Below are 26333 nucleotides of genomic sequence, written 5' to 3' on the forward strand. Positions count from 1 at the left end.
TAGTTCCATGAAATTTATTCCCAACCATTTATTTTCATTATTTTGTAGCGCCTCTTAAGGTGTCACTGCTTTCAGTAGTAAGCAGTTTGAAATGGATGTTAGATTATATACATACATATATTTTTTGGGGAGGTCGGGGTGGGGGGTGTCGGGGTGGTGAGGGAGACCAAGCCAAGTTCGAAAAGCATAACACATCGGTAATGATCTGCACACATTAATGTCTACATTTAATCAGTGTCTTTGGTCAGTATGGTGTCTTTTACTTAAATTAATTGTTTTTGTCGTGTTATAAGATATATATTGATTCCAAACTGCTCCAGATGTAAACGGCTGTAATATGATTGTTGTAACTTATATAGCATTATTCCATTTATCCAACATTTTCTATACCGTTTATCCTCATTTGGGTCGCACGTCACAGCCAGGTATAAGTAGCATATTAAACGGTGTCTATGCTTGCCAAGTGAATGTGGTGGTATTAGGAGTTGGATTAAGTCAGGTAAATCCCCACTGAAGGCCCAGAAATGCACGGCCAGCCACTGAATAATATGAAATATCAACATCCACCTGCCAGAATGTGACACAGTGAGTACCAAATTATTAAGCATACACTCTTTTTGCTCATTTTCCCAAATAAAGAATACAGTACAACTTAGAATGATTTGTTTTAACATAAACAATTATGTTAGCTTGTATAATAATGGGGATTTTATTGTACAAAAACGGCATGATGACAGCCGTACTTTCTTTGCCAAATTACTCAAAATAGTGGTTCAAATGATCATGCACACAGTTTAAAAAACAAAAAATATATATACATTGTAAAATAGGCTGTTGATCAAGTTACATGTTAACATAGGACCCACTCTTCAATATCCCCTTAAGATGTCCCCCATTATACATTACATACCAATAGCATATATATATATATATATATATATATATATATATATATATATATATATATATATATATGCATTTCACATTATATGTTGGTAATAAGCTAGTATGATTTCATCCATCCATCCATTATCTATACCGCTTGTCCTCACAAGGGTCGCGGGCGTGCCGGAGACTATCCTAGCTGTCATCGGGCAGCAGGCAGGGGACACCCCGAACTGGTTGGCAGCCAATCGCTGGGCACACAAAGATAAACAAACACACACACTCACAATCACACCTAGGGGTAATTTAGAGTGTTCAATCAACCTACCAAGCATGTTTTTGGAATGTGGGAGGAAACCGGAGTACCCGGAGAAAACCCACGCAGGCACGGGGAGAACATGCAAACTCCACACAGGGAGGCCGGAGCCAGGATCGAACCCACGACCTTTGAACTGTGAGGCGGACGTGCTAACCAGTCAACCGCCGTGCTGCCCATACATGCCCATACATATATATATATATATATATATATATATATATTATCACAAAGAAAGTACATTACATCCAGCCATGAATAACGTAAACATGAAGCTGTTTTGATAAAAAAAAAATTAAATCAAAAGTCTTTTCATAGTTTCTTGGATGTTGACAGTTCAGATTCACTTCTCAGGTACAGTATTTCTAAGAATCCCAAGGTAGTTCAGATTGAGTGCATCAAGCGACTGCTTTTTAAGGATGCTTCTGAAGCAAGCATTTCAGGCTTTTAGTCAGCCTCAAGTTCTACGCTTTTAATACTCAAATGCTGCCAACCAACTGATGCAGTGTTCTCTAACAGGAGGCCTGCTGTGCTCATTCACTGCTGGACTTTAAGTATTTAATTAGTGCCAAAGCCAGCTCCAGCTAATCTTCTCAACACTGCTACGACATGTGACCTGGTAACCAATGTTAAGACCAATCAATAGCCAAAGTAATTCACACAAAGACAATGGCAGCTTTCACTTGCTAGGTGTAAGGTGCATGCAGGATCTGTAAAAAATAAAAATAAAAAATAAGCCTTTGGAGTAAATTTTTCATATATCTAAGAGTGAGTGCAGATGGACTGTCTGTATTCTTCTTTAGCAGTCATAAAGTAAAGGATGTAAGTAAAAAGGAAAACGAAAAAAAAAAAAAAAAGAGAAAGTAAGCAGAGAATTAGTTTTATGGTCTTGCGATAGTACACAGCCAACTCTGCCAACTTGCCTGCCCTTCACAGCAGATGAAGCTCTGGAAGTGGGACAAGGGCTATTTGGACATGAATGAAGGGGTGGTTACATTTCTGCATGCATGATCAATGGGGTTGAATAGTGGTGTGGGGGTGGGGTCGTAGGGCGGCTAGGAGGATGTGGAGACAGAAGAGAGAAGTAGTAGCGAGTACACAGAAGCAGCCTGTGAAGTCTAATGAGAGATGGACAGTGTGGATTGCATCTCATTACCAATCACTACTGCTTTCAGCTCTCTGGGGAGGGAAAATGCGAGCTCATAGTACATGTGTGCTGCATGTGGCCAATCTTGATAAACCCAGCTTGTGCGCTTGAGAATTCGTCACAGCAGTGCCTGAACTGTCGAGAGTACGCACACACTACCCTCTGTCCGCTTTGGTGTGGAGTTCCCTCTGTAAGGCAACAATGAGTCTTAATTACAGGTCAGTGGCATATCTCAGAAAGATAGAGAGAGCTCTGTTACCCATCCAAATACAGTATAATGCCATTTTCCCAAGGGTGGGGGGGGGGTAACAGAAGCGCCACACAAAAAGGTGCTGATGGGCTGAACCTGAGAATGGTATAAGGTGATCGAGGCGGAGAAAGTCAGTGTTTCACACTGAAAGAACAAGAAAGATTTGTTTACTCTCAAAGGCATTCTCTCGTTCCGTTTGCCCTCTTTTTATTCCATGCTGCTTCTGACTTTCTTTGGCAGACTGATGAGCCCAAAAATTATGAAAGCTTAAGTTTGGAAATCACATCAGATTTTGGCGAGAAAGTGAAAGTCTACAACTAAAAGAGGAATCTCATTGCCAAGCAAAACATAGTAACAAGTTTGAGGTGTGACCATGCCTATTATGCGGGGATGAGGAATGCACCCTTCCCTCATCGTTCCATGCGTCCTTATTCATAAAATAATCGTCCTCTGTCCCTGTCCGTCCTCATTCTTTTAAAGTGCTTCCGTCCGTATATTTCATCTGCCCCCCCCCACCCCCCCAAAAAAGTGTCCGTGCATGACACTGTGGGAGAGAGGCTAATGGCAAATGTTTAATAATTGATCAACATTACTTAAAGTTCATTCGCTGGCTAATTTCCTATTCACATCCACTTACCAGCTGAGCGTATCGTGAGTGGAATGAATTGTTTACAACTGTTTAAATGTCAACCAAGATAGCATTTAGCTGCCAACACAATCATCGTCAGTCACCAGACTACGAAGCCCGCCAGGGGACATCAGGAGAATATTTAAGATTGGGATAGAATACAATACCATTACGTTTTATTCCAAAACATTTGCGTTATAACTCAATAGGTTTGCGCTATTTCACAATGAAAATAACTATTACAAAATAATGCAATGTTATTTTAGGAGGAGAATGAAAGGCTTCCACTTCCGGGTCGTAGCTTTAAGTGTACAGCGACACTGCCATGCGCGTGAATGACGGTTTGGAGAAATTTTTAAGCTCTATAGATGTTCCAGACAAGGACATACGTAACATGCAAAGGGATAAAGTATGTACTAAATGTACAAAACAAAATTGTTATCCACCTTTTTTCTACACCCCAAACATACTTTATCCCAGATTACACACGCAAGACGCAAGTTTCAGTTTCATCCTGTGGCGTAATGCATGGTATTACATGTGTTGAACCACTAGAGGGCAGACTATGACTGTGAGTACAATGTTACTGCAGGGAACACACAAGAAAAAAAAGGACTCCACAGTGTTGTTACAGGCAGTTAACGCAGAAGAGAACAGTTGTCTTTCTTTTTAAAAGAACCCAACACAACATGTCAGTCAGTACTTGACCTGGTTAGGGATGATTACAGGGACGGACGAAAACCCACTTCCGTCCACTTCTCATCCTCTGTCTCCAAAATGGGTGTTCATCATTGTCACAAAATTCAGAAATACATAATGAAGGAGAAAACTGTTGGCAAAAGCAATGGTATTGTTTCAGACACTAAATGTGCTCTTAAATTTGCAAACCTTGGCAAAATTTGCGATAGTCCCATTTTTAAGCAATATGTGGCTGATGACTGAATGGCGACCATAATATTATTTTCTTATATTGCCATGTTTTATTAACTGATTGTGCTACTGTGTTCTGCCCGGGTATATGCCTAATGAACTTATCAGCAAAACTGTATGTGAAAGCGAAAATGTAATATTGACTTGATGCGCTAAACCAGGGGTCTCAAACTCCGGTCCTTGAAGGCCGTTTTCCTGCATGCTTTAGATGTTTCCCACCTCCAGCACACCTGATTCAAATGATCAGGCTCATTATCAGGCACTTGCAGAGCTTGCTGAAGAGCTAATCATTTGAATCCGGTGTGTTGGAGGAGGGAAAAGCGTAGGAAGGCGGCCCGCGGGGCTAAACATTCAGGTGACGCATGAATGGCTCAATAGCGTCCTCTAGTGACGATTCGGACTGGTCAAATCTGCTTTCTCAAATATTTTAAAACTGCAACATGGAAACTTATTCCACAACTACCATAGCAACTTTTGAATATTCTTAACTTAAAAAAAAAAAAAAACAGAAAAAAAAAAAAAAAAGTGATAATGGCCATTGTGTGTTGCACAATTTTTGTCTTTATTAGTAAAAAGACAGGAATGGATTGTTATATCAGTTTTTTTACATTGAGAGGGGTTCTGCCGTCCTCTTAAATTATGCCGGAGACTTTATCATTGTTGCTTTTCCCCTTTGAATTAATGTGTGTTAAAGTGTACTTTGGTCACCGTTGGGGAATGAGGGAGAGGGGACAAAGTTCAAGGCGGGGGGAGGCGGTGAAGAGGAAGAAGTTAAAAAAAAAAAAGAAAAAAGAAAAATTGACCTTTGAAAGCTAAACAGCAGGTGGAGAGCTAAAACCAGGCAGCCCAGGATTAATTGCGAGGAAAGTAAATATAAAGAAAAAGAAAGTATCTTTTTTTTTTCTCAACTGAAGAGGGATTACAAATATGATGGCACCCATCTTCGTCCATCTGGCGAAGCTCTGAGTGTGGAACCAGCACATGAGAGCAGAGAGTTTGTTTGCAAAGCCGGAGCAGGTAAGGCATCAGAGTAATGGAGGGTGAGGAAAGGGCCGGGGCTGCCATGGCTCGGTCCAGCCGTCTGACGGCCCTTCAGGAACAGCTGGTCTGGGCCCTTCTGGAGTCAGGCCTTTCCCGGGATGTCTTGATCCATGCAATGGGGGAACTGGAGCGAGACAGGGCGAACGGAACAGACAAGGGAGAGAGGGGGGACGGAGAAAGCTCCGAGGAGGGAGAAATGGATTACCCACCACCGATATTCCGAGATTTGGAGAAGCTTCCTCCTGAGGAGGCGGCCAAACTGAGGGCTGAAGTGGAACGGCTCCTGCAGTAAGTAGATCCCAGCACTGAAACCGTCACAGAGTTGTTTCCTCCCAATGAGTAGAATAGGAACATGTCTTGAAAATGTGGTGACCAACACCTTCATGCCGCATTTACATGCCCTTGCTTTTTTACCTGAGAACATAACTTGCAAACCGTTGATTGTGGGACACCTCCCAAGCTTGGTTCCCCTCTCTTCCCAAATGCTCCCTCCTTCTCCTGCTTGTCTGTCTCGCTCTGGCGTCTGAAGCCAATTTAAAGAGGGTTCCTCCTTTGCTAGTTACTAATTACCCACCCCCATCATTATTCTGTGGCCATTTCTTAATAAATAAGCTACACGCATATATGTAGGTGAAGATTAATGGAGAAGGGCTGGTCCTAAGTCAATGTTTGCATAGCAACACGTGAGGTATCTTCACATTGGAATAACTTATTTCTAATACGGTATCTGCTTCAAATGATGCATTTTCCGATAATTTAAACGTGAATTGCTGACAATAACATTTTCCCATCAAATACCGTAAAAAAGGACAATATTTAACTTTGAACTGGATGCCAATTATGGAACCACTGATATTTCTGTTGGTGTTACTTTTCCATTTTTCATCTCTTACTGACTTTTAGCAAATTTTTAAAAAGGCTTTCCATGCCCTGTACGTTGTAGGCGCTTTCATCACTGATCTGAAGGAGTTGGACTTTGCTCCTGTGTGCTTTCTCTTATCTCTCTCTGTCAATAATGCTCCTGGACACTTCTTTCCAAGCGATCACGTCTAACAGCTGTTGCAATAATTATATTCTCTCTCTCTCTCTCTCTAAGTCTATAGATGCTCAGTATTCTTATAAAATGAAACCACCTTCGACAAGATCTCGGAGTGGAGTGTAGGACATCCATCCATCGATCCATTATTTGAACCGCCTTAAGAAAATATATGGCAAATAAATTGAAATCTCAGTTACACTCACAAGTCACAATCTAAAGGCAAACAAAACAAGAGCAGGATCAGAAATGTTGTCTTTATAAAGACAATAAAGCAGGTGTAAATAAATGAAATGGCACTGTCAGAACCATGCATATAAAATTATGATATAGAGTATGTTCTGGTTGTTTACATTGGTGAAAAACTGCACTGCAACATTTCTAATTTGAAGTAAAGAAAACTGATTTGAGTATCCTGTACACTTCAGGCTCTACCATTGTTATTTTATTGACCCTTTTTCAAAGCAGTCACATGGCCCAAGGAAGAACCCATTACATTTTGAGTGTATCTTTACTTTTACCCAGTCATTATATTGCGAAAACGGCAAATCCAATATTGGTGACTTAAGAAAAATAAAGTAAAAAAGTTATTATCTTAGCATCATTTTCAATACAGCCGTTATTACTATACCTAATGTGCGGATGATTAATTCAAAAAGATTTAACTTCATTTGACTTTTACTTAATTAGCAGTTTATTGTTGTTTTTAACTAATCAATATTCTAAATACATACGATAAATACATTAAAGTGGGAAGTCCACCCCAAAATTTTCTTTACAAGAATATGTTCCCAGCAGGCCCACCAGTAAAATCTACCCATTTTTGTCCATCCCAGGGGCGGCCATTTAGCTACTTGCTGTCGACTGAAAATGACATCACAACCGCTCAGGGCTCAGGTAACGACCAATCATGGCTCAGCTTCAGAAAACCGGGTGAGCCGTGATTGGCTGTTACCTGAGCACTGGGAAACTGTGATGTCATTTTCAGTTGACAGAAAGTGACAAAATGGCCACCCCCTGAGATGGCTAAAAATGTGGATTTTGCTGCTTAACTCATATTTCACAAACCGGTGGCGTAGGGTTGCTGGGTTTTGTAAACCTATGGGCCCGCTTGTGGTCACTGTCATGGTATATTCCTGGCTTATTTAGTCCTTACTTTTTGAGCTTTTTTTCTGTTATCTATTTGCGTGTGTAATGCCGGCCGGGCCCCATTGACCTCAAAACCCATTCTATGTTTACGAGTGAAGGCGCGTAGAACATACTGTATTAGTGCAAAGAATGTATTGGGATTAACTTCCCTTTTAAAAGCATAGGAAGGATGTAAGAACATAGGCATAATCAAGTCAAGTCAAATTTATTTACATAGAAATTATTCACAGAAACATCTTAAAGGGCATCACACGCCCACAGTTGACAAATATTAAGGACAGATGATCATTCAATAGTTGTGAGGTTCTGGAGTGTGGAGTAGGCACGTTCTCTGCGTGCTTGCGTTTTGTTTCTTCCCACAAAAACGTTCACATTTTAATTGAAGGCTCTAAATTGCCCATATATGCGATTGTGAGTGTAATCGACTAGCGACCAGTCCACTCTCGCCCAAAGCCAGCCTTTCGGCTAAGTTTCAACTCTTCCATGAACCTGAACAGGCTAAACTGTAGTAAATGAATGGATGAACGAATGAGCCAAAAAGGGCTCTGTTTCGTGTGTCTGCTTCCAACAGGGAGGACCCATGGCATGTTGCAAAAATGGTGAAAAGCTACATGCAGCAACACAATCTCCCTCAGAGAGAAGTGGTCGAGTCTACAGGCCTCAATCAATCGCACCTCTCCCAGCATCTCAACAAAGGCACACCTATGAAGAACCAGAAGAGAGCCGCACTGTACAGCTGGTACGTCAAGAAGCAGTGTGAAATCAGCCAGCGTGAGTACACAAGCAGCCGGAGAGCTGTACGAGTCATAATGTCTGATTTCAAAATCTCTGAGAGCGGAAATCTCAAACGGACGTGACCATTCCCTGCTAGAATTCACCAATGCCAAACATGGCCTCACGTCAATGGAAGAGCCAGGTGAGGACTCCAGGAGGGGTCGGAGGAACAGATTCAAATGGGGCCCTGCTTCCCTACAGATCCTTTTCCATGCCTACGAACGGCAAAAAAACCCCAGCAAGGAGGAAAGAGAAGGCTTAGTGGAGGAGTGTAACAGGTGGGACACAAAAGTAGTGTTTCTTTACATACAACCTTGATTTACTTGACGGCTCTGTAAGCGCAAGGGTACATTTTCATCACATTCAACGTTGCATTTAAGAGGAAGTTCATTTTTTTCCACAATATGTTCTGTGCGTCCCCACTAGTTCACCAACCTTTTCAGGCATGAATTATGATAACCTACATCAGGATTTTCAAGGATATTTTTTGAGATTCAGTTATACAGGAGAAAGAAACTTTTGTATAGCTGTCCACTATAGTGACCACTGTCCCGAAAAAGGGCTAAACACGGTATTCAGATGAAATATTGTGTTTGTGGAATATGAATTGAGCAGACAAATCCACCCATTCTTATTCATTTGAGCGGGCTGCCATTTAGCACTGCAATGTGCTGTGAGGGCCAGCACTCCCATAAGAAGCAGATGATGCACTGCGCGTCGGGACCCATCGCCCCACGGGGAGATATGTTTGACTTGAGTTCCCCATTAACTCGGTGTTTCTTCCTCCCTCCCAGGGCAGAGTGTTTGCAGAGGGGTGTGTCTCCTTCACAGCTTGCTGGCCTGGGCTCCAACCTGGTCACTGAGGTCAGGGTGTACAACTGGTTCGCGAACCGTCGAAAAGAGGAGGCCTTCCGGCACAAACTGGCTCTTGATGGGCCTTTCACCAGCCACTCGCTTTCTTCTTCCAACCCCAACCTTTCTTCAAGTCCAGAGCTCAGTAATAACCTTAAACATTCAGATATGAAACATGTTTTGACCTGTAGTTTAAATTAGTATCTGTCTCACTGTCTTTCTGACAGTACTGTATTCAAGTGGCCATACTGTATAGGAAGCACATGTGACGGATTGTCAAAAGGTGTTTGGTTGGTGATTTTCTGTTACATTCCAGGTGTCAAATACAGCCATCAAATCCAATGTGACACCCTGAACTCAGCCAGAGGCAGCGGAGGGGAAAGTGTGGGGCGTCTTGTGGCCAGTCCTGTCCAGCTGGAGCCGAGCCACACGCTCCTTGAGAGCCACCATCCCAAACTGGTGAGGGCGTGTTCTATGCCCCCCCCCCCCGCAGATACTGCTGACTAATTGGGGGCCATCATGTTGCCATCTGGTTTTAGGTTTCCAGTGGAGGCCCACTGCCGCCTGTAAGCACTCTGACCTCATTGCACAGTTTGTCCTCCTCCCCTGCATCGTCACAAGGCCTCATCATGGCCTCCCTGCCCAGCGTCATGAGCCTGGGAGAGTCCTCACTTCTCATTGGTAACATTCAACAACATTCTAACGTTCAAAGTTTTGAATGACTTCCTTGTTTTTTTATACTCTCATCTGTTCATGGTCAGGTCTAGCTTCAACGCAACCTCAAGCGGTACCAGTCATAAACCAAATGGGAGGCGGTTTCACGACTCTGCAGCCAATCTCATTCCAGCAGCAACTTCACGCCCAGCAACCAATGCCACAGCAGCTCCAAAGTCACATGGGTGCCAGTCCATTTATGGCTACCATGGCACAGCTGCCAAGTCACAGTAAGGGTGCAGCAATATGCACAACTCAGCATAGTTTGTGGAAAGTGGCACTTCACTCTGCTCTTAATTGTAGTGTATAACAAGACCGATTCGCCTCAGTACGCTTCGTCCAGTCTGCTGTCGCAGGCCATGGTCATCACTGACAGCAGCAGTCTGGGGACACTAACTAGCCTCGCCGCTGTCAGACAGGTGACTTCCCCGGAGTACACAAGTCAGCACGAGTGATCCCTGTGTACTGGAATTTCTCAAACGCCACAATTTTCTTTTTGGATAGATTCTAACGGCAGATCCCGAAGAGCAAACAGATCCTTCACTGCAGGAAAATTCTCTGCACCTGCAGGCTCACACACCTGTCCCAGGTACGGAGTAGTGAGCGCAGGTTGCAAAGTGACATGGACCCTCCGGCCTGTAACTGCAACTGCGGCAGAGGCGTAGTCATGATTTGCTATGACACAACTCAAAATGCATCAGTGCCGTTTACACAAGGCTGGAGAACTGTGAGGTCGTTAGTATTAGTTTGCCACGCACCTTATCGGGCTACTGCTATTAGTCGGTGGTAAAAGTAAGCTAAGGGCAGTTGGTATTTTCTTTTTACTATGACTGTTATTGCGATTCTTACTTGCATGCATAACATTGCCAGCCAGGTGAAAGATAATTGTCACGTTTTGGTCAACAGCATCAAGCCAGAGCCCGGAGATGTATACTGCTTCCCAGACAACAGACAGCCACCAGTCTCACCTCCTGTCCCCTTCACCAACAGACATTAGTTCTTACATTCCTGCACAAATGGTCTCTCCAGCACAGTAGCGCCGTGCTCCAGCTACGTGTGACCAAGGAGCTGTTCGGAAAGGAATGTTGGTTCTGAGGAAAGGACTGCCAGAAGTTTGGAGGTTTAAAAATCTCAGATATGACATAGCTGTAACGTAAACAAAGATGAGTGTTGGAGATCATTTGCTTTTTACACAGAAAAAGAAAATCAAATTTTACAACAAAAAGTATTTTATTAAAATACTTTTTTTTATATATATAATCCTGGGAAATTGTATGCTCACTTAAAACGTGAACTCAATATTTTTGGCATTTTATAAGCATCTTTTGTGACAAACTAAGCAATAGTATTAAATGGCATGCAGACTATGATTGTAAACACGGAACCAGTTTCTTGAATGTGTTTTCATCAGATCTTTTTACATGTTTTGACAGTGTAGAAAGGCGCATTTTCACTCCAGTCCCATTAGTCACACTCTGCCACTTTCTTTTTCCGCTTGACTTTGTGGTGTTCCGGCTTTGAACCTGCGTTCTCACCGTTCTTCTGAGCACAAGGAGATCCTTCGCAGTCCACATGCTTGCTTCCTGCATCTTCGGCCCGCTTCCTCTTCTTTTTTTTCTTCTTCTTAGCAACATTGTCCTCTTCTGTCTCAGTTGATTTCTTCTTTTGCTTTTCCGGGTGGGGAGGCGCTGTTGCCGTTGGGGAGGAAATGAATGACGATGAGGGTAAAAGATCGATCAGCGACACCGCTGCCTCCTTCAGCCTCTTTTCCATCTCGCTGTCACTGTCACTGGACCAAAAAGAGTGTAAATTGTTGCATTATGGAGCAGGACCCTTATTCAGTCAATTCCATTTTCTATCTCACTTCACCACCTCCCTCAGCAATATGTCCTTCCGCCGCAGATTCATCGAGGACTCTTTCCTCCATTTGCTCTTTTTCCATCCATGTTAAACAGACTAATATGAGGGTAAATTCAACAACTACTGAGCCTCAATAGGACAGTGAATTCAAAATGGCTGATTGTTCGCTGGCATCACTCCTCTTTCTATGTTCCTTCACAGACTCCCTTTGCATCCATCACAGTAGCGCATTAGACTGCCCCCAAAAACATGCAGTATCACACCTCTATTGCTTTGACGTATGGGGGGGGGAAAAAACAGCATCACATTGCAGCTGTCTAGTAGACTAAATGGACTTGAAAGAATCTTTACTCTGTTCAATCCTCTAGGGTTGCATACAATTCATTCCAGATTTTCCAACCTCAGATTTTGGGTGGGATTTTAAAACAATTTATTTTCTCGACATCATGGGCTGCATACTAGTAAGCATTAAAAAACAATTTGTTCCTAGGATTCTTACAAGTGTGAAAATAAGTTAACAACAGTATAAAATACCACAAAAGAAAACAATTAAACCTCAAGATGAATGATGACGAAATCAGATGAGTCATGTCTCTGAGGTGCCAATAGCATTCCACTATTCTTGTCATTCAAGTGGAAAATAAGTTAACCATTTTTCACAGTAATATGCCAGAACAGTAACACATTTTCCTTTAACTTCTTTCAATGCGTCTTGCCGCATTGAATTCACCCAAGTTTCTCCTCTTATGTTCCTCTCTTCAAACCTCCTTGTTGAAACTGGCCTCTTGCATTTGACAAACAAAACACAAGAAGAGCAAAGACTTCTAAATTTGCTAAACTGACATGAGTGAGATATTCTTAAGTCTCTTAAATGTGCTTGAACCCTGAGTATTTTTTATTTTAGAGGTGTGTTCCAGAAAACGTTAGCTACTGTACATCCATATCGAATGGCCTTACGTCTAGAGATTCCACTCTAAATTCACTCTGCTTATTCCTTGGCTCCATTGGCAACAAACTGTCTTGCTACAAAATGAACAGTGAGTGCCCTTTCAGTGACAAGGCAACACTACAAACCTTGAACTGGGAATAGGCCTTCGTCGTACAGCAGAAGGCGGATCAACAGCTGGCTGTCCTGGGACTGATGTCGAGAACAAAAGGAACCCTGAAGGAAAAATGTAACATTCACATAGATCGGAAAAAAAAAAAAAATAGAAAGCATGCACAAATGATAAGAGGAGATGAAGGTTACCTTCATTATCTTCACATTGTGGTGGTCTCTTACAGGTTGATATGTGAGTCTGGATTTCTGTCAAGCGACTAAGCCAAATACATGTAGATTTAAATGGTTAATATACTGTATTGATTAAAACTTGGGATGGAAAAAAAATGTAAATTAAATTTAAATTTAAGTTACCTGTCAAGAAATTTTCCCAACTTTTTGGCAACATGAGTTTGAAACCCATGGGTGACCTGGAGCTCGTTGCCATCGTGTTCATGCTCAGCAACTACAACACTTCACCCGCCCCCCACAACATCAAAATGGTCATTATCACATAGAATCAGACTGCAACATTACGTACAACCAGTGCTTTAAGTGGGCTGGTACGCACCAGTACGGAGTACCAGCACTTATTAGTTTTAGCCTCTAGCATTCCGGGACTTTTCAGCACACCATAATTATTATTTATTTTTGTATTTATTATACAGTATATGTATTAGTTCATATATAATAGATATTCACATATCCTAATTAACTTAATGCTGTTACCCACCGCCTAATTTATCTGGCAATAGGCAAATAAGGGGGAGTACGGTTCAACTGGCTTCCAGATTAACTGGCTCCCGATTCCAGATGTGCCGTTAGGGCAACGTCAGTCCAGTAATTTTAGGTGTCCTGTCTGCAGATTCGTCACGAGCTACATCAAATTGTTCAACTGCATAACCGTGCAATTCTTCAAAATTAATCTGGTGTCAACGTATACGTTCATAACGGTCAACTGGCTTCTGGGAAGCAACATGACATGCTAAAGTGATGTTACCCAAGTCGAGTAGTCCATGTGCTGTTCCGTGTGTATGTATACCAGGGGCGGAGCCAGAACGTGGCTAATGGGTGGGCCTGGAAAAATCAGGGTGGGCCTGAATACTTCTCTCACCGAGCACAATCCTCCTTTCCCGATGCATCGTATATTCAAATAAAATGACAATCTGAATAATATGAAGTTAAGATCTTCCTTAGACAACTACAATTAGACCAGTCTTAATATTCAATAAAATGAAAATCACAACGAAATACAAATTCAAAAATAATTTAATAATGATTTACAGTGGTACCTCTACTTATGAAATTAATTGGTTCTGGAAGAAATTTCTTAAGTAGAAAATTTTGTAAGTAGAGACGCGTTTTCCTTGTAAATGCCATAACCCGTTCCAAGCTCCCCAGTATTCAGACATAAATGTTTTATAAAGCATAAAAATGCATCAAATACACATTACAATTTTATTGTTTGTTTTATTTATTGCACAATAAATGAGAGTTGTGCATAATGTAAAAAAACAAAGAATAGAGCGAAGAAGAAAAATGATGGTGGTTTACCTTTTAATTGCTGTCCTCATCACTTTTTGCCCTCTTCGGTTCATGTTCTCTCTCAGAAGTGTTTTTTGCCTGGCGTTTTGTAAAGAACTGATTTAATAACGTGGCGATTGTCGATACATTACAGTCATATTTTTTCGCGAGATCAACCAAACGCATCCCTTTTTCATACTTTTCTATTATCTCTTGCTTTGTTTGTATGGACAAAAAAAACGATTTTCTCCATTTTTTCTTTTCTTCGTTTCTAATTGATGTAAAACTATAGGAACACCTCATGGCCCGAGGGGCAACTGACGAGGACGCTGCATAGACATATCTATCACATATATATCTATCTACCTGTCTATCTACACACATAGACACATACGGTAGAGGTCCCTCTTAGCCAATGGGATGCCAGGAAGATGCTAGGCTAGCCAAAGGCAGAGCAGCTATGAGTATGTTGCGTTCAGGAAACTCCGGAGCTGCGAGTGGCAGCCCATATTGTATTTTTACCTTTCGTATCTTGAAATTTCTTTTGTAACAAGAGGCAATATTTTCCTGTTGAGGCGTTTCGTAACTTGAAAATTTCGTATAAAGAGACGATCGTAAGTAGAGGTACCACTGTACTAAAAATGTAAAAGTATATTTTTTTTCATGAATCTCACTGGCTGGGCAGTCTGTCAATCGAGGTGGGCCGGTGCACACACAAGCCCACCCATGGCTCCGCCCCTGATGTATACTACTCTCAATTGTGAGGACCTCTGTGTAAGTATTTCTTAAGGGATTTTGTAAAGTTCTACCTACCAGTAAGCATCTAAACAAACCAAGGTGAAAGTGCACGGTAGTGTTTTGGACATTAGCCTTCGATAGGAAGTTTCGGAAAGGCCAGGACATTTTGGCAGAACACCGGCACTATTTTTTCCCCCACTTAAAGCACTGGTTACAACTGTTGCTTAAATAATGCATCATCTTGTTGAGGGCAGTTTTCATAATCTATTACTATGTAAATTCATATATTATGATTGAGGAAAGCAAGTCATTAAACGTGTAGGTTAAAATGAGTTTAGTATTAAGGACTCAGTGGACACAGGTTTTGTGATGAACTTACCGGTTTGACTGTTTTGGATTTCCTAGAAATAGAGAGGGCATGGGCAGATGAAAAAGTTGAAATAAATCAGCATTTCAATTAGACACAAATAATTAGGTTAATTTCGTTGTAAATCGCAACCCAAACTTGGATGCGTGACAGTGATGTTGCTGAATTCAACTTTGCGACTTGAGAGTACGGTATCATGCAAATACAGTAGTCGTGGGTGAGTGAGTAGGTCATGTTTCTGTCGCATTGAAATCTGCTTACGTTTACCGTTTATATCGATATCGGGATTAACTTTAAACAAAGAAAAAAAATTACCACTGGTCCCACTATTTCGTGTATCCCAAACTGCTTCTTGACATCGTTTGAGCTCTTCATCGTCGCTGCTACTGGAGTCCATTGCTGACCTGACCAGCTTTACAGCATTGCCCGCCATGACAACACACGTGCCGAACTGTTTCCTGTTTTCTGCTGAGGATTATGGGTAACGTAGTTGTCGATAAGCATAGAGACAACCAATCTCTCCTTATACAAATATATATATTTATAAATATATATATAAATATATATATATAACTATATATAATATATATATATAAATACATATATATAAATATAAATATATATATATATGAATATACATATATATAAATATATATACATATATATATATATATATATATATATATATATATAAATAAATAAAATGATCTGAACTGCTCATGAGGGTGCTGGAGCCTATCCCAGCTGTCTTTAGGCGGGACCATACACCCTGAACTGGTTGTCAGGACACCCAAAGACAAACAACCATTCACACTCACACCTTGGAACAATTTAGTGTGCTCAGTTAACCTACCATGCATGTTTTTGGAATGTAGGAGGAGAGTACCTGGAGAAAATCCATGGAAGCACAGGGAGAGTATGCAAACTCAACCCAGGAAGGTCAGAGCCCAGATCGAACCATGCAGCTCTGTACTGTGAGGCCTATGTGCAAAGCAGTTGGCCAGCGTGCCGCCCACTTTGTAAATTAATTTGTTTAAATTTAGAATATATTTTCAAGAAATGAATCAATTGCAAAACTACTGCATTATCAGTTAGTTTTGAGTCATACAAATTGAATCAGTACTTTTTCTGCTGTTTTAACATGACTATTGACCAATAGATAAAAACCTGATCATCTATCATGTGAAATATAACTAATTTCTTACCGGAGCTGTTAATCAGCAATTCAACCGGACACACCCTGATTTTATGCAGTGAAACATAAATAAATGAATCTGCGGGGGGAAAAAATATCACAAGCTAAACAATGCTTTTAACACAGATCATTACAGCGGCACAATTTTAGATCATTCAACGAGTTTACTTGATTCTTTTTCCTACATGAGCATATAAAAATATTCCCATCATCAAATTGGATGAAAGAAAAGACAACTGTAGTCTCATCACACATTTGGATGACAATTCACAAGTTTCTTTTCACAATGAGCATCGGGATGAAAGGCACATAACAGTTGTTCCAATGAATGCTTTAAATAGAAAAAAAATGTCAAAATAGTTGGCTAATCAAATTATTTCTATGACTACCATCTACTTATTAACTTGAAGCAATACCAAACATTTCCGGAGTGGGAGTTAGTTGCCTGAAATTTTTGCAACCAGAAATGAATAAATTCAAACACATTTTGACATGACACTCTCAGGCACACTATGATCAAGCATTGAAAGACTAGAATTGTTTTTTGACATAAAATGCTCTTTTTTTCCAGGATGAACATGACACCTGATGTCAAGAAAACTTTATTTTAACTTAAAGAGGGTTATACTACCAGGATATAAATAAACCAAGCATGTTATATCAAGCACTTCCACCTTAAATATTTCACACTACAGTCCCAGCATTATAAAAAAACGATACCAATATTTAAGAGGGAATGAAAAAGACCTATCACTATCAATACTTCTAACTTCAAACTTCTACTCGGTGCTCCTTATTCTTGAAGAGGAGCAATTGTCAAACATGAGAAAAAGTAGTTTGAGTCATTCCAATGGAAAACTATTATACTAAACCAAACCGAATTGTAACAGAACCTTTATTTCTAGAGGTCTGCGATTGTCCCTTTCCAGCAGAGACGCAACTAACTAAGTGAAGGCAAACAGTGCACAAACGCTAACGTTATACTTATGTGACAAACTGAACAGAATTTTCCTCAGTGTCACAAATCCCTGTAAGATTCTTAACAGATTCATGAAAGCATTGAAGAGCAGATCTGGACTGTTGATTCTGCTGATGAAGGAAAAATTCATCTGTCTCAGAAAAAAAAAAATACAGTATATACATATAACAGGATTCATACAAAACAAATCAAATTGCACAGTTGTCCTCCTTAAGGTCTTACTGACCACCATTATAGGCATAGTCTGCCTTGTTGTGCATGATGAGCTTGTTGTCCACAAAGTAGAAACTGTCTGATCGGGTTTCATAAGGATGCTCCACCATTTGGCGAACTGGAAGAAGGAAGAAATTACAGCAAAGATGAAATATGGACACATGTATTATTTATGCCCAGTGCAAAGACAAAACAAGACTTACTGAGGTCATCGGGAAGTTGTGGAAACTCGTAAATGTGTTCACATGTGTTACGGCTGTTGGGAATGCAAAAGCCGAAGTCAAAGTCAAAGTTCTTTAGAAGGCATCCTTGAAAGTAATGCCTTTCAATCATACGAAAGTTGTTGATGGGCCGATCGCCAACGGTGAACTCCACACTGACGTTTGGAAACAGAGATAGAGATTTCACACTTCAGTTGTGCACAGATTTCTTGTTAGAAAATACTGACAACATGCTCTGAGTTGTGTGAAACTGGACGTTATGGTCACTTACGTTGCACCGACAGTCTGTAGTTTCAGGAACGCTGGTGTAAACTGATATCGCACAAAGCGCCCAGCACTGACGTCAACATCTCCGCTCCCCTCTTCAACCTCGACAGGACCTGACAGACAAAAGCACTTTAGCTGCTAGGAAATCAAATTTTACAGATAGGAGTGATAGTCATTTTGCGAGAACAATAGCTGTGCCAATTGAATGCAATGCATGCAACTATCATCAGAATACTGAAACAAATCCTCTCTGCGATTATTCCCATTTGTATCTGCTGAATAAAAAAAGTACATTTAAAAAGAAAAGAGTTAATCATTAATGGTATTATGTTGGTCAAGGAAAATTATGCCATTTTGTCATCAGAAGGCATATATTTGCCAAACGTGTATTCAACTTATTAAATCACTATTCCCCGATGTTTCGAAGGATCAGTGGGCAATTTAGGCGAATTGAAATGTAAAAGAAGAAGAATTATCCACTCTAAATAAATAAAAATAAACATTTGAAATAAATAGGCATTGGTCAAATGCAGGCAGCATAACGGTATTTTTAAAATTGTTTAAAAATACAGCATCTGAATTCAGTGGAACAAAGTCAAATTCCAATTCAGTCATACAGTTTGTATTTGGCGAGTGCCTAAAAATGCATCAAGTCACAAAAACATGGAGGCTGAACATTCGACATTGGAATATAGCGTGAGATTCAATGACCATAGCATAGCAAATCATTGGCTGTATACAATTAACATACACTTTAAGGGAATTTGACTCTTATGGTTTCAATTTAGTTTATTTCCTATAAGAAAATGTTTTTCAAAATACAAACAAATCAGGTTGGCCATCATCAGGATGGATTGTTGTTGAGGTTAGCAGTGGGGTGGTAAAACTGAGGACCCTTTGGCATTCTCTGCAAGGGACAATATAGCTTTATGGGCCGCAGTTTTTCGCTTTTCAGAGTTACTTTGCATTGACGCTAGCATGAGCGGAAGTTTAGATACAAAAATTTAAGCAGCACTAAATTAATTCAAATTGTTGGTGTGGATTTATTTCGGTTTCACAGTGGAAAACGGAGACAAGGGATGAAAATTGTAGACATTTTATGATTTACAAGTGTTGATTGAAACATGTTCTGAACACAAATGCTTGTTAGTATCTTCAGTGTTCTGTTTTTTTTCATTCTTCTAAAAATATTCAATTTTTGTCACTCAAGCTGTCTTTACTATTAATGCTAATATTGAGAGCCTCGCTGTGTTGTTGCAATACCCCAGAGGGATCTATGGAGTATTTGTCAAGTGCAAGATAAAGTCATAAAGTATTGTGTAATAAAGTAAAGTAAAATTTAAAAAAATCGCATAACTTTTTGATCTTTCGTGTTTCCTGTATGGACGTACAGCAATACTGTACATTTCAAATGAATCCCGAAAGCTACTGTATATTAACTAAGAAAGATGAAAACAAACAACATTTTCGCTTTAATTTTAGTTAGTTTTAAACATGCACGTTTTTTATTTTGTAAAGGAAATGTGTTTTTCAATTTGACTTGTATTTATTTTGGTAGTTTCCCTTAACTATATATTTTTTGTTATTTCTAAGATATGTGTGATTTGTGAAAGTGCCGTAACAATTGTTATGTCTTGACTATTAATATGACAACATTGTAATGGGTTTGTTTAATTAAGTATTTAGTGTCATATTTGCACTTGTATCTGTCGAATTTGAAGGGCAACTCGTGTAAGTTGTGCAACTCCCGTGTTTTTTAGGAAGCTGCTTGTCTTGTTCTATCACAAAGCAGTGGCAAAATTTAAGTCGTTATCATTGTATGTTTTACGGTACCCTTACGTTCCGGAAAGACTTTCTATACTTATATGTCATGTCTTTGTTTATTGTAGTTGTCTGTTACTGCAATACTAGTGTGTCATACTACCAGAGACAAATTCCTTGTGTGTTTTACTGTACATACATGGCCAATAAAGGTGATTCTGATTGTTTATGATTGTCCCATACCAGTTTAAATCGGAAGCCAACCCAAACATATTTTTTTAAGAGTATGATCCCAGCAGGCCCACTAGATGAAAAACAGCATTCTGATTAATTTTGCGTTTGTGCTCTCACCCGAGACGGGCGAGGGCAGAAAAGGGGCACGGTCTAACATGCAGCCCTCACATTTATACTCTCTTCAAAATCTAAACATAATGTGGGCTGGTCTCCTCCCTGGCTGGCCCTGTCTATAGGGCTGATCTTCTGCAGCTTGGTCAGATCAGGGCACACTGACTCTAACACATTTAACTGATTATGCGATGTCCTTAAATGTGTAATTGCCATATTGGTTTTTGGTTAACCTGTTGGCTAATATAAAGCCATTCATATAGATTTAGGTCCTTCACTTTCTTTTTTGCTTGGCGTTTGGCCCTAATCCTCATGCCTGACGTCAACGAATGATGAAGAAAAATGTACAGCCAGACTGTTTTGTACCATTGAGGTGCTCCAGTGAACTCCCCCAAATTACCATACAGTGCTAACTCTCCGCAACAGTGCACAATCTCTTCGACTACGACCTTTTTTTTTTTTTTTGTTGGTCGACAGAAGCGCGTTTGAAATGATAGATGGACCGACAGTTGATAGTGATTACCATTTAGTCAGCGGAAGGCTACCGTCTTTACCGTTATTAAATAAATTATATGAAACGTGTACACGCTTCATACCACCCCGCACACACATTCAATTGGTAGAGTCCATTAACACATCATTTACCACTGTTGGGAGGTTTGGCGATCTCAAACAGTACTGTGCCAGTCTCAAGATCTCTGATCTTGAAACGGGTGAAGTCGATGTTGTAGATATTATCTTCAGGTTTGCAAAGATAATCTGCAAAAGGAAACAAGATACTAGTTAAAATTTGGACATAATGTTCAAGTGCAGAGTTTCTCCTGTGCTGTCACTCACAACTGTTTTCTCGCTCCTGTGAGGCAATACTATAGCATTGTACTGTATACAGCGGGCTTCCAGCCCAGCTCTTTAATCGCACACTCTGATTGAGGAGGGAAGTAACTCCATTGTTGTCTGGTGCATGAAAAGGCCAAAACAATGAGAGGCATTTAACTTTGGCTGAGGCTCCGATGACAAACCCCATGGTTGGAGCCACAATATGAGTCAGGTAGTCTCATTAGGGAGTGATGCGCACAGTTGCTGGTGTTTTATCAGAGTTTGTGCGTTCAAAAGTAACATTGTACCATCCATAAAGGCAGGAATATAATTGAGCAATGTTGAAGGGATTAATACTGACAAAGATTAAACCCCAACACTATGGTGATTTTACCAGTTATGTTAGGCTTTTTTTGTTGTTGTTTTTTTTTATGCAAAAGAGTAATACAAACCAAACCCTTAAAACAGTAAATAGTACGCACGACCATATTCAAGAATAGATATAAGTAAACACCACATGTCAAATTGGAATTCACATTTTGGGATACGTATTTCATATAATGTATGGATCTTCTTGCTCCACTCGCTAAAGTTTCGCCTTGAGTTTAAGACTAAATACAACAACTCCTTCCATTCCTATTGTGCAAATGTGCACGTGAGAAAGCTGACCAGGAGACTTGTCCCCTCGCCTTAGCACACAGCTCGGTTAGCATACGCCACAAACAATAGTGGTGCTTGAGGTCGAGCGATACATTTAGGCCAGTAACGCTATCGTTCACGTACCCTCCGTGACAGCACGGAGTCCCAGGACGTGATCCGGAGAAATCTGTCCTCCGAGTGCCCGAAGTTCATCCTCTGTGACCACGGGCCACTTATCCGTTTGACTGCGCCTCGATTTGAGCTTCTTTAACATCCCTCCAACAGCTTTTCGGTCCCTGCGATTCGACTCCGTGCCAGTGTCTGCGTCCGTGTGTCCCTTCCCGACTGTTGGTGCCGTTTTGTTCCGAGAACCGTGCATATTAGGCACCGTGGCGGCGGTATGAGGAATCCAAATATTTGTGTTTTTTATTGGAGAGCGCCTTGGCAAGTAGCGGCTGTAATTTCAAGATGGCGTAAAGCGTGTATGGGTGACGGAAAAGTACGACTGCGGTTGGCTAAGAACAATGTCCGTTGTCATAGTTACCAAACGGGTATAAATGATTTGTTGCCCGGGTCCTCCCGTTTTTGTTTAACTGGGCGGGTAATTACTTGCTTCAATTGGTTACATAGGCCGCAACTCAAACAACAACAGCAGCGCTTGAACAAGTACGCAAAAGTAGCGCATATTCATCTTCAGTATCATTAAAGCCCAGCATGCGGCGCTAACGAAACTGGCAATTGTAAATAAGTAAGACGTTTTATTGACGGAAGTTGGCGTTCGTAGAAGAAGAAATGAGCAAATATGGTGAGAGTTAAGTCGAGGTAAATGATAGCACTGTCTAGTCCTGTGCGTGTATTTTTTCTTCTTTGTGGGTTCGTTTCTGAAACTGTGTTTGTTTATTGACAGGTATTTACTCTGTGAGATAAACGTGACGGACAGGAACAGTCTTTTACTCCTGAATGACAAAGATATCGCCGCGGCGGTGAAAGAAGCGGTGGCCCGCATACACGGCGACTATGGGGCAGCCATGTGCAGCATGAGATTCTCTGGTATGCTTACTCATATTAGCCCAGTTTCTTACAAAATGAATTGTATTCAAACCAGTATCACAGGAATTTAGTAAATACATGTATCCAGAGTCTGACAAAGTCCCAAGGAAGTTGAAAACCAAGACACATTTGGTTGTATAGTATTTGTAGAACTCCAGTGTACCCAAATTTTAAGCCAAGGCTCATACACTATTCACAGAAAAATAGGGAAATTGGAGCATGTATGTATAATGTACGTTATCACCCGGGCAATAGACGTCAAAGTAAACGTCTACCTTATGTACTGTATAAAAAAATTGGCAAGTTTGGCAACTGTATACAACTGTGTTACAGCAGACATATCATATGGTCTGTTTTCTTTTCAGTGAAATACCTGAATACTCAAACGGGAATGGTATTTCTGCGTTTCCCTAAAATGAGCTACAAACTACTGTGGTCAGCATTACCTTTTATCACCAGTATTGAAACCCGTTGGCAGAAAATACCATGTTTTCTGAACTGTCTGCACGTAGGAGGTAAGAAAATAATCTTGTATTTTCCATTTATAATGTTTGTTAAATGCATACTTATTATAAATTCATTTTTAGACTTCAAGAAAATGCTAAATTACACATTTTATCATGAACACATTCGTAGCCCATTTGAAGTAGTCATTAATTTAATTTAATATTCCCAAAGGAACAATCAGAACATGTCAGAAGTTTCTGATACGGTACAACACACGGCAGCTCCACCGAATGCTCCCAAATTGTAAAAATGAAGGTAAGTCTTATCAGTTAAGCCTTAGATAAAGTAAACATCATAATAGTAGTCCTCTATGTAAATAGCTTCTAATACTTGTTTTTAATACATGAGTAACAACGCAATTGGCTACTAACTATATCCTTACATGTGTTTACTACTAAATGACAACTAACATTTACAAATATTTCTATGCAGTGTATTTGTTAGTTGTCTATGATGTCAGATCACTACATTCATAAGCGTCTACAACAGGTCTGGCCAACCCACGGCTCACGAGGCGCATGCAGCTCTTTGGCCGGTTTCATGCGGTTCTTGAAGCCCTTTTCACAATCACCTAATCTGGGAGCAAGCAGTGTGTGCGCTTGCTCGCAAAACCTTTTACCATTAATCGTCAAAAGACGTATGCATTAGCACATAAAATTGTAAATCTGGTTCAGCGTTGTTGTCAAACCCTATTATGTTCATTGTATATACTGTATTTTTATGACTTTGGCGAAGTCCGGCGGGCGGCTCGTCTAAAACCAGGAAACGGGCATATGCAGCGGAGTACCTTGCTGCATCGCTGTCAGCCAATCAGATGACAGTGACTACACAGCTGCGCTCGGCCTCAGACAGCCGGCACTTTGAAGTAACTTCCTAGATGGTTCTGACAAGCGGATTCATTGTAACCGCTTATCACCAAAAATGTCTAACGGAATAGCGAACATCCGGGGCCAAGCAAGGTCATCTTGGTGTGGAACCAGTTCAATAGAAAACCACCTTGAGTGCAGTTTGTGTGTGAGGGCTCATTGGAATTAGAGAGAGACGGATTTGGCTTTTTTCAGGGCCAGTACCGATACCAATTATTGGTAGTCAATTTTTCACATTTGCATAATGTCGATTCTTTTTTTTTTTTTTTTTTTTTTAAATCATTTTTATACATTTTTGACAATATACATGTTAGTTGTAAAATTCTAACAAAGTTCAAGGAGCTTCCAGCGTCATCAGCGTGTCTTAAAAGGTTAGATGAAAAATTAAACAATAGCTCCCGATAGTTTTCTACAGTAAATAAAGTTTACATTTCAAATTGACAGAAATGTTAAAATGTCACTTTTCTTTGTTTTGATTTCAAACAAAAACAAAAGGTGCATAGTGCACCCAGGGTCAGTAGAATCTCTTGTAAAGTTACGGCATGTTTTAACACAGTTTTTGCTGAACATAATGGTAAGGCATTCAGCCTTATATGTTGGGCATTATTAGAGCATTTCAAGGCTTCAAATCGCCAGTGGCACTTCAGTTCACTCTATGCAAACATCAACCAGAAAGTTTACTGAAGTTTGCAAGCAAAGCTTTCCTCACTTTGAAAGCTAGGTCAAGCAGCACAGTAGTTCCCAAAATGTATGAAACACTCGTATGAACTTGCTTGGAACATTGCACAAGCTAAAAAGGCATACAATATGAAGGGCAGTTCGTCCAAACATGCAAAAGAAAGCTAGGGAGTGAGGGGTCAGAACAGGGGCAGTTTGTGTGAGGAGGCTCTTTGCAGTAACACGGTAAAAATTGTGACTCTTAGCCTCGGAATGGTTGGTCACCCCTGGTCTGTCCTACAGATGTCTATGTAAAGTGCAATAAATTGGTTTAAAGTAATGATACTTATATTTCCTTTTGAAAACCTTGAATTAAAAAAATTGTAAAACCCAACGATTCACTAGCAATCAAATGTTATCTCACACGTCCCTCTGGTTTAAAGATTGTCAAATAAAATTGACATTTTGTTTGTTTTGCTCAATTGCAGAAGAAAAGAAACAGATTCGCAAAGCTATTGTAAGTTGCTCCATAGTAAAAGGAGCATTTGAAGATGAACCAGATGACGATGATGATGATGAAGATGAAGCGTAACTTGACAGCGTGGACCTCCTAACCCCCAAACCTGCTGAGTTTCATTCATTTCTAACCTGCCTTGTACTATATTTTTTGTAATAAAATGAAAAAACTTGACGTGTTTTTGGGCTGTTTACCTGTCTTTAATTCGTAGTATCTTTTCATAAAGCTGAACAACAAATCTGGTGACCCTGGCAAATATACTAATAAAGATAAGGAAATATGAACTTGGTTCTTTGTTTACAGAATCCTATTATCCCCTTTCCTGGGAAATCATTCATTACGAATTTGAATTGTTTCTGTATATGGCAATTTTTAGCTCCAGAATGGACATTGGTTGATGTTGAATGAGAACCCCTGGCTCACATTTTATGCTTTATAATCCTCGAAGTGTGGTGTGTATACTACTAGTGGTACACAGAAGAAAAACAGATTTATTTTAAGTGTATTTAAGTGTACATACATACATATAGAACTAACACGTCACTATACTGTACAAGAATGTGATGATCATGCGGCCTATGGCACACCCATAGCCAAAGCACAGGGAGCTTCTTTTTTTGGAGCCAATATTTTTAAAATGAGTCATAGTATGTTTTTAAAGCACAGTTAAATTGTATTTACTATATATTGTATACATTTTCGTTCCATGTTTAATAATCCTACTGCAAACAGTTTTTTTTACTTTGATATGCATTGTATTTTAATTGAATCACTTTTTATTCCACTGCGACACAATGAAATTACATTTATTAAACTCCCCATGCTTGTAAGGCAATGTTATCGACCAAACAAAAACAAGTTTTGAAAAGTTTAGAACTTTGAACTTGCATTCAAGACGCTTTGGTGCGAATGTTAAAAGCAACAGCGCCGTTGATAATTCATTTTTTGTTAACCACTGTAATTAAAGACCATGATGTAAGTTTTCAATCAAATGACGAAGAAAGATAATCACGTTCGTGATTCGAACTGGCTTAGATGCGTAGTAACGTA

The 26333-nt window shown here is 40.1% G+C and overlaps 4 protein-coding genes and 1 long non-coding RNA gene across 5 annotated transcripts; 2 read left to right on the forward strand and 3 right to left on the reverse strand.

The window, feature by feature from the left end:
* Positions 1–4694: 4694 nt before the first annotated feature.
* Positions 4695–5824, reverse strand: LOC147147741 (uncharacterized). The gene is made up of 2 exons (XR_015086728.1): positions 5612–5824; positions 4695–5526 (listed from the first exon to the last, which is right to left on the reverse strand). It is a non-coding gene; the product is annotated as an uncharacterized LOC147147741 (long non-coding RNA).
* Positions 4939–11164, forward strand: hnf1a (HNF1 homeobox a). Its single transcript, XM_086029921.1, has 10 exons — positions 4939–5485; positions 7954–8153; positions 8254–8434; positions 8951–9153; positions 9325–9467; positions 9548–9689; positions 9770–9952; positions 10026–10141; positions 10227–10311; positions 10629–11164. The coding sequence occupies exons 1-10, from the start codon at positions 5190–5192 to the stop codon at positions 10757–10759; spliced, it is 1680 nt and encodes a 559-aa protein (XP_085886047.1). The 5' UTR covers positions 4939–5189; the 3' UTR covers positions 10760–11164.
* Positions 10934–15740, reverse strand: c5h12orf43 (chromosome 5 C12orf43 homolog). The gene is made up of 6 exons (XM_086029924.1): positions 15566–15740; positions 15263–15284; positions 12997–13095; positions 12832–12899; positions 12657–12744; positions 10934–11511 (listed from the first exon to the last, which is right to left on the reverse strand). Exons 1-6 carry the CDS (start codon positions 15681–15683, stop codon positions 11187–11189), a joined length of 720 nt encoding a protein of 239 aa, XP_085886050.1. The 5' UTR covers positions 15684–15740; the 3' UTR covers positions 10934–11186.
* A 959-nt stretch (positions 15741–16699) lies between these two features.
* Positions 16700–22345, reverse strand: unc119b (unc-119 lipid binding chaperone B). The gene is made up of 5 exons (XM_086031517.1): positions 21831–22345; positions 20877–20990; positions 18130–18238; positions 17841–18013; positions 16700–17755 (listed from the first exon to the last, which is right to left on the reverse strand). Exons 1-5 carry the CDS (start codon positions 22063–22065, stop codon positions 17643–17645), a joined length of 744 nt encoding a protein of 247 aa, XP_085887643.1. The 5' UTR covers positions 22066–22345; the 3' UTR covers positions 16700–17642.
* Positions 22283–25457, forward strand: pop5 (POP5 homolog, ribonuclease P/MRP subunit). The gene is made up of 5 exons (XM_086031518.1): positions 22283–22508; positions 22594–22736; positions 23102–23251; positions 23415–23498; positions 25255–25457. Exons 1-5 carry the CDS (start codon positions 22489–22491, stop codon positions 25356–25358), a joined length of 501 nt encoding a protein of 166 aa, XP_085887644.1. The 5' UTR covers positions 22283–22488; the 3' UTR covers positions 25359–25457.
* Positions 25458–26333: the final 876 nt, after the last annotated feature.

Source organism: Filicampus tigris, chromosome 5 (assembly GCF_054856515.1).
Source record: "Filicampus tigris isolate MCC_2025a chromosome 5, RoL_Ftig_1.0, whole genome shotgun sequence".
Lineage (NCBI taxonomy): Eukaryota > Metazoa > Chordata > Actinopteri > Syngnathiformes > Syngnathidae > Filicampus > Filicampus tigris.

Coding starts and splice junctions, on each gene's coding strand:
- pop5 (XM_086031518.1), top strand. CDS start 22,489: ATGGTGAGAGTTAAGTCGAG. Junction 22,737..23,101: donor GTGCAGCATGAGATTCTCTG/GTATGCTTACTC, acceptor TTTTCTTTTCAG/TGAAATACCTGAATACTCAA. Junction 23,499..25,254: donor CCCAAATTGTAAAAATGAAG/GTAAGTCTTATC, acceptor GCTCAATTGCAG/AAGAAAAGAAACAGATTCGC.
- unc119b (XM_086031517.1), bottom strand. CDS start 22,065: ATGCACGGTTCTCGGAACAAAACGGCACCAACAGTCGGGAAGGGACAC. Junction 18,239..20,876: donor CGCCAAACCTCCCAACAGTG/GTAAATGATGTG, acceptor TTTGTCTGTCAG/GTCCTGTCGAGGTTGAAGAG. Junction 18,014..18,129: donor CTACAGACTGTCGGTGCAAC/GTAAGTGACCAT, acceptor TCCAAACGTCAG/TGTGGAGTTCACCGTTGGCG.
- c5h12orf43 (XM_086029924.1), bottom strand. CDS start 15,683: ATGGCGGGCAATGCTGTAAAGCTGGTCAGGTCAGCAATGGACTCCAGT. Junction 13,096..15,262: donor AATCCAAAACAGTCAAACCG/GTAAGTTCATCA, acceptor GGGCGGGTGAAG/TGTTGTAGTTGCTGAGCATG. Junction 11,512..12,656: donor AGGCCTATTCCCAGTTCAAG/GTTTGTAGTGTT, acceptor TTTTTGGTCCAG/TGACAGTGACAGCGAGATGG.
- hnf1a (XM_086029921.1), top strand. CDS start 5,190: ATGGAGGGTGAGGAAAGGGCCGGGGCTGCCATGGCTCGGTCCAGCCGT. Junction 9,468..9,547: donor AGAGCCACCATCCCAAACTG/GTGAGGGCGTGT, acceptor ATCTGGTTTTAG/GTTTCCAGTGGAGGCCCACT. Junction 9,690..9,769: donor AGAGTCCTCACTTCTCATTG/GTAACATTCAAC, acceptor GTTCATGGTCAG/GTCTAGCTTCAACGCAACCT.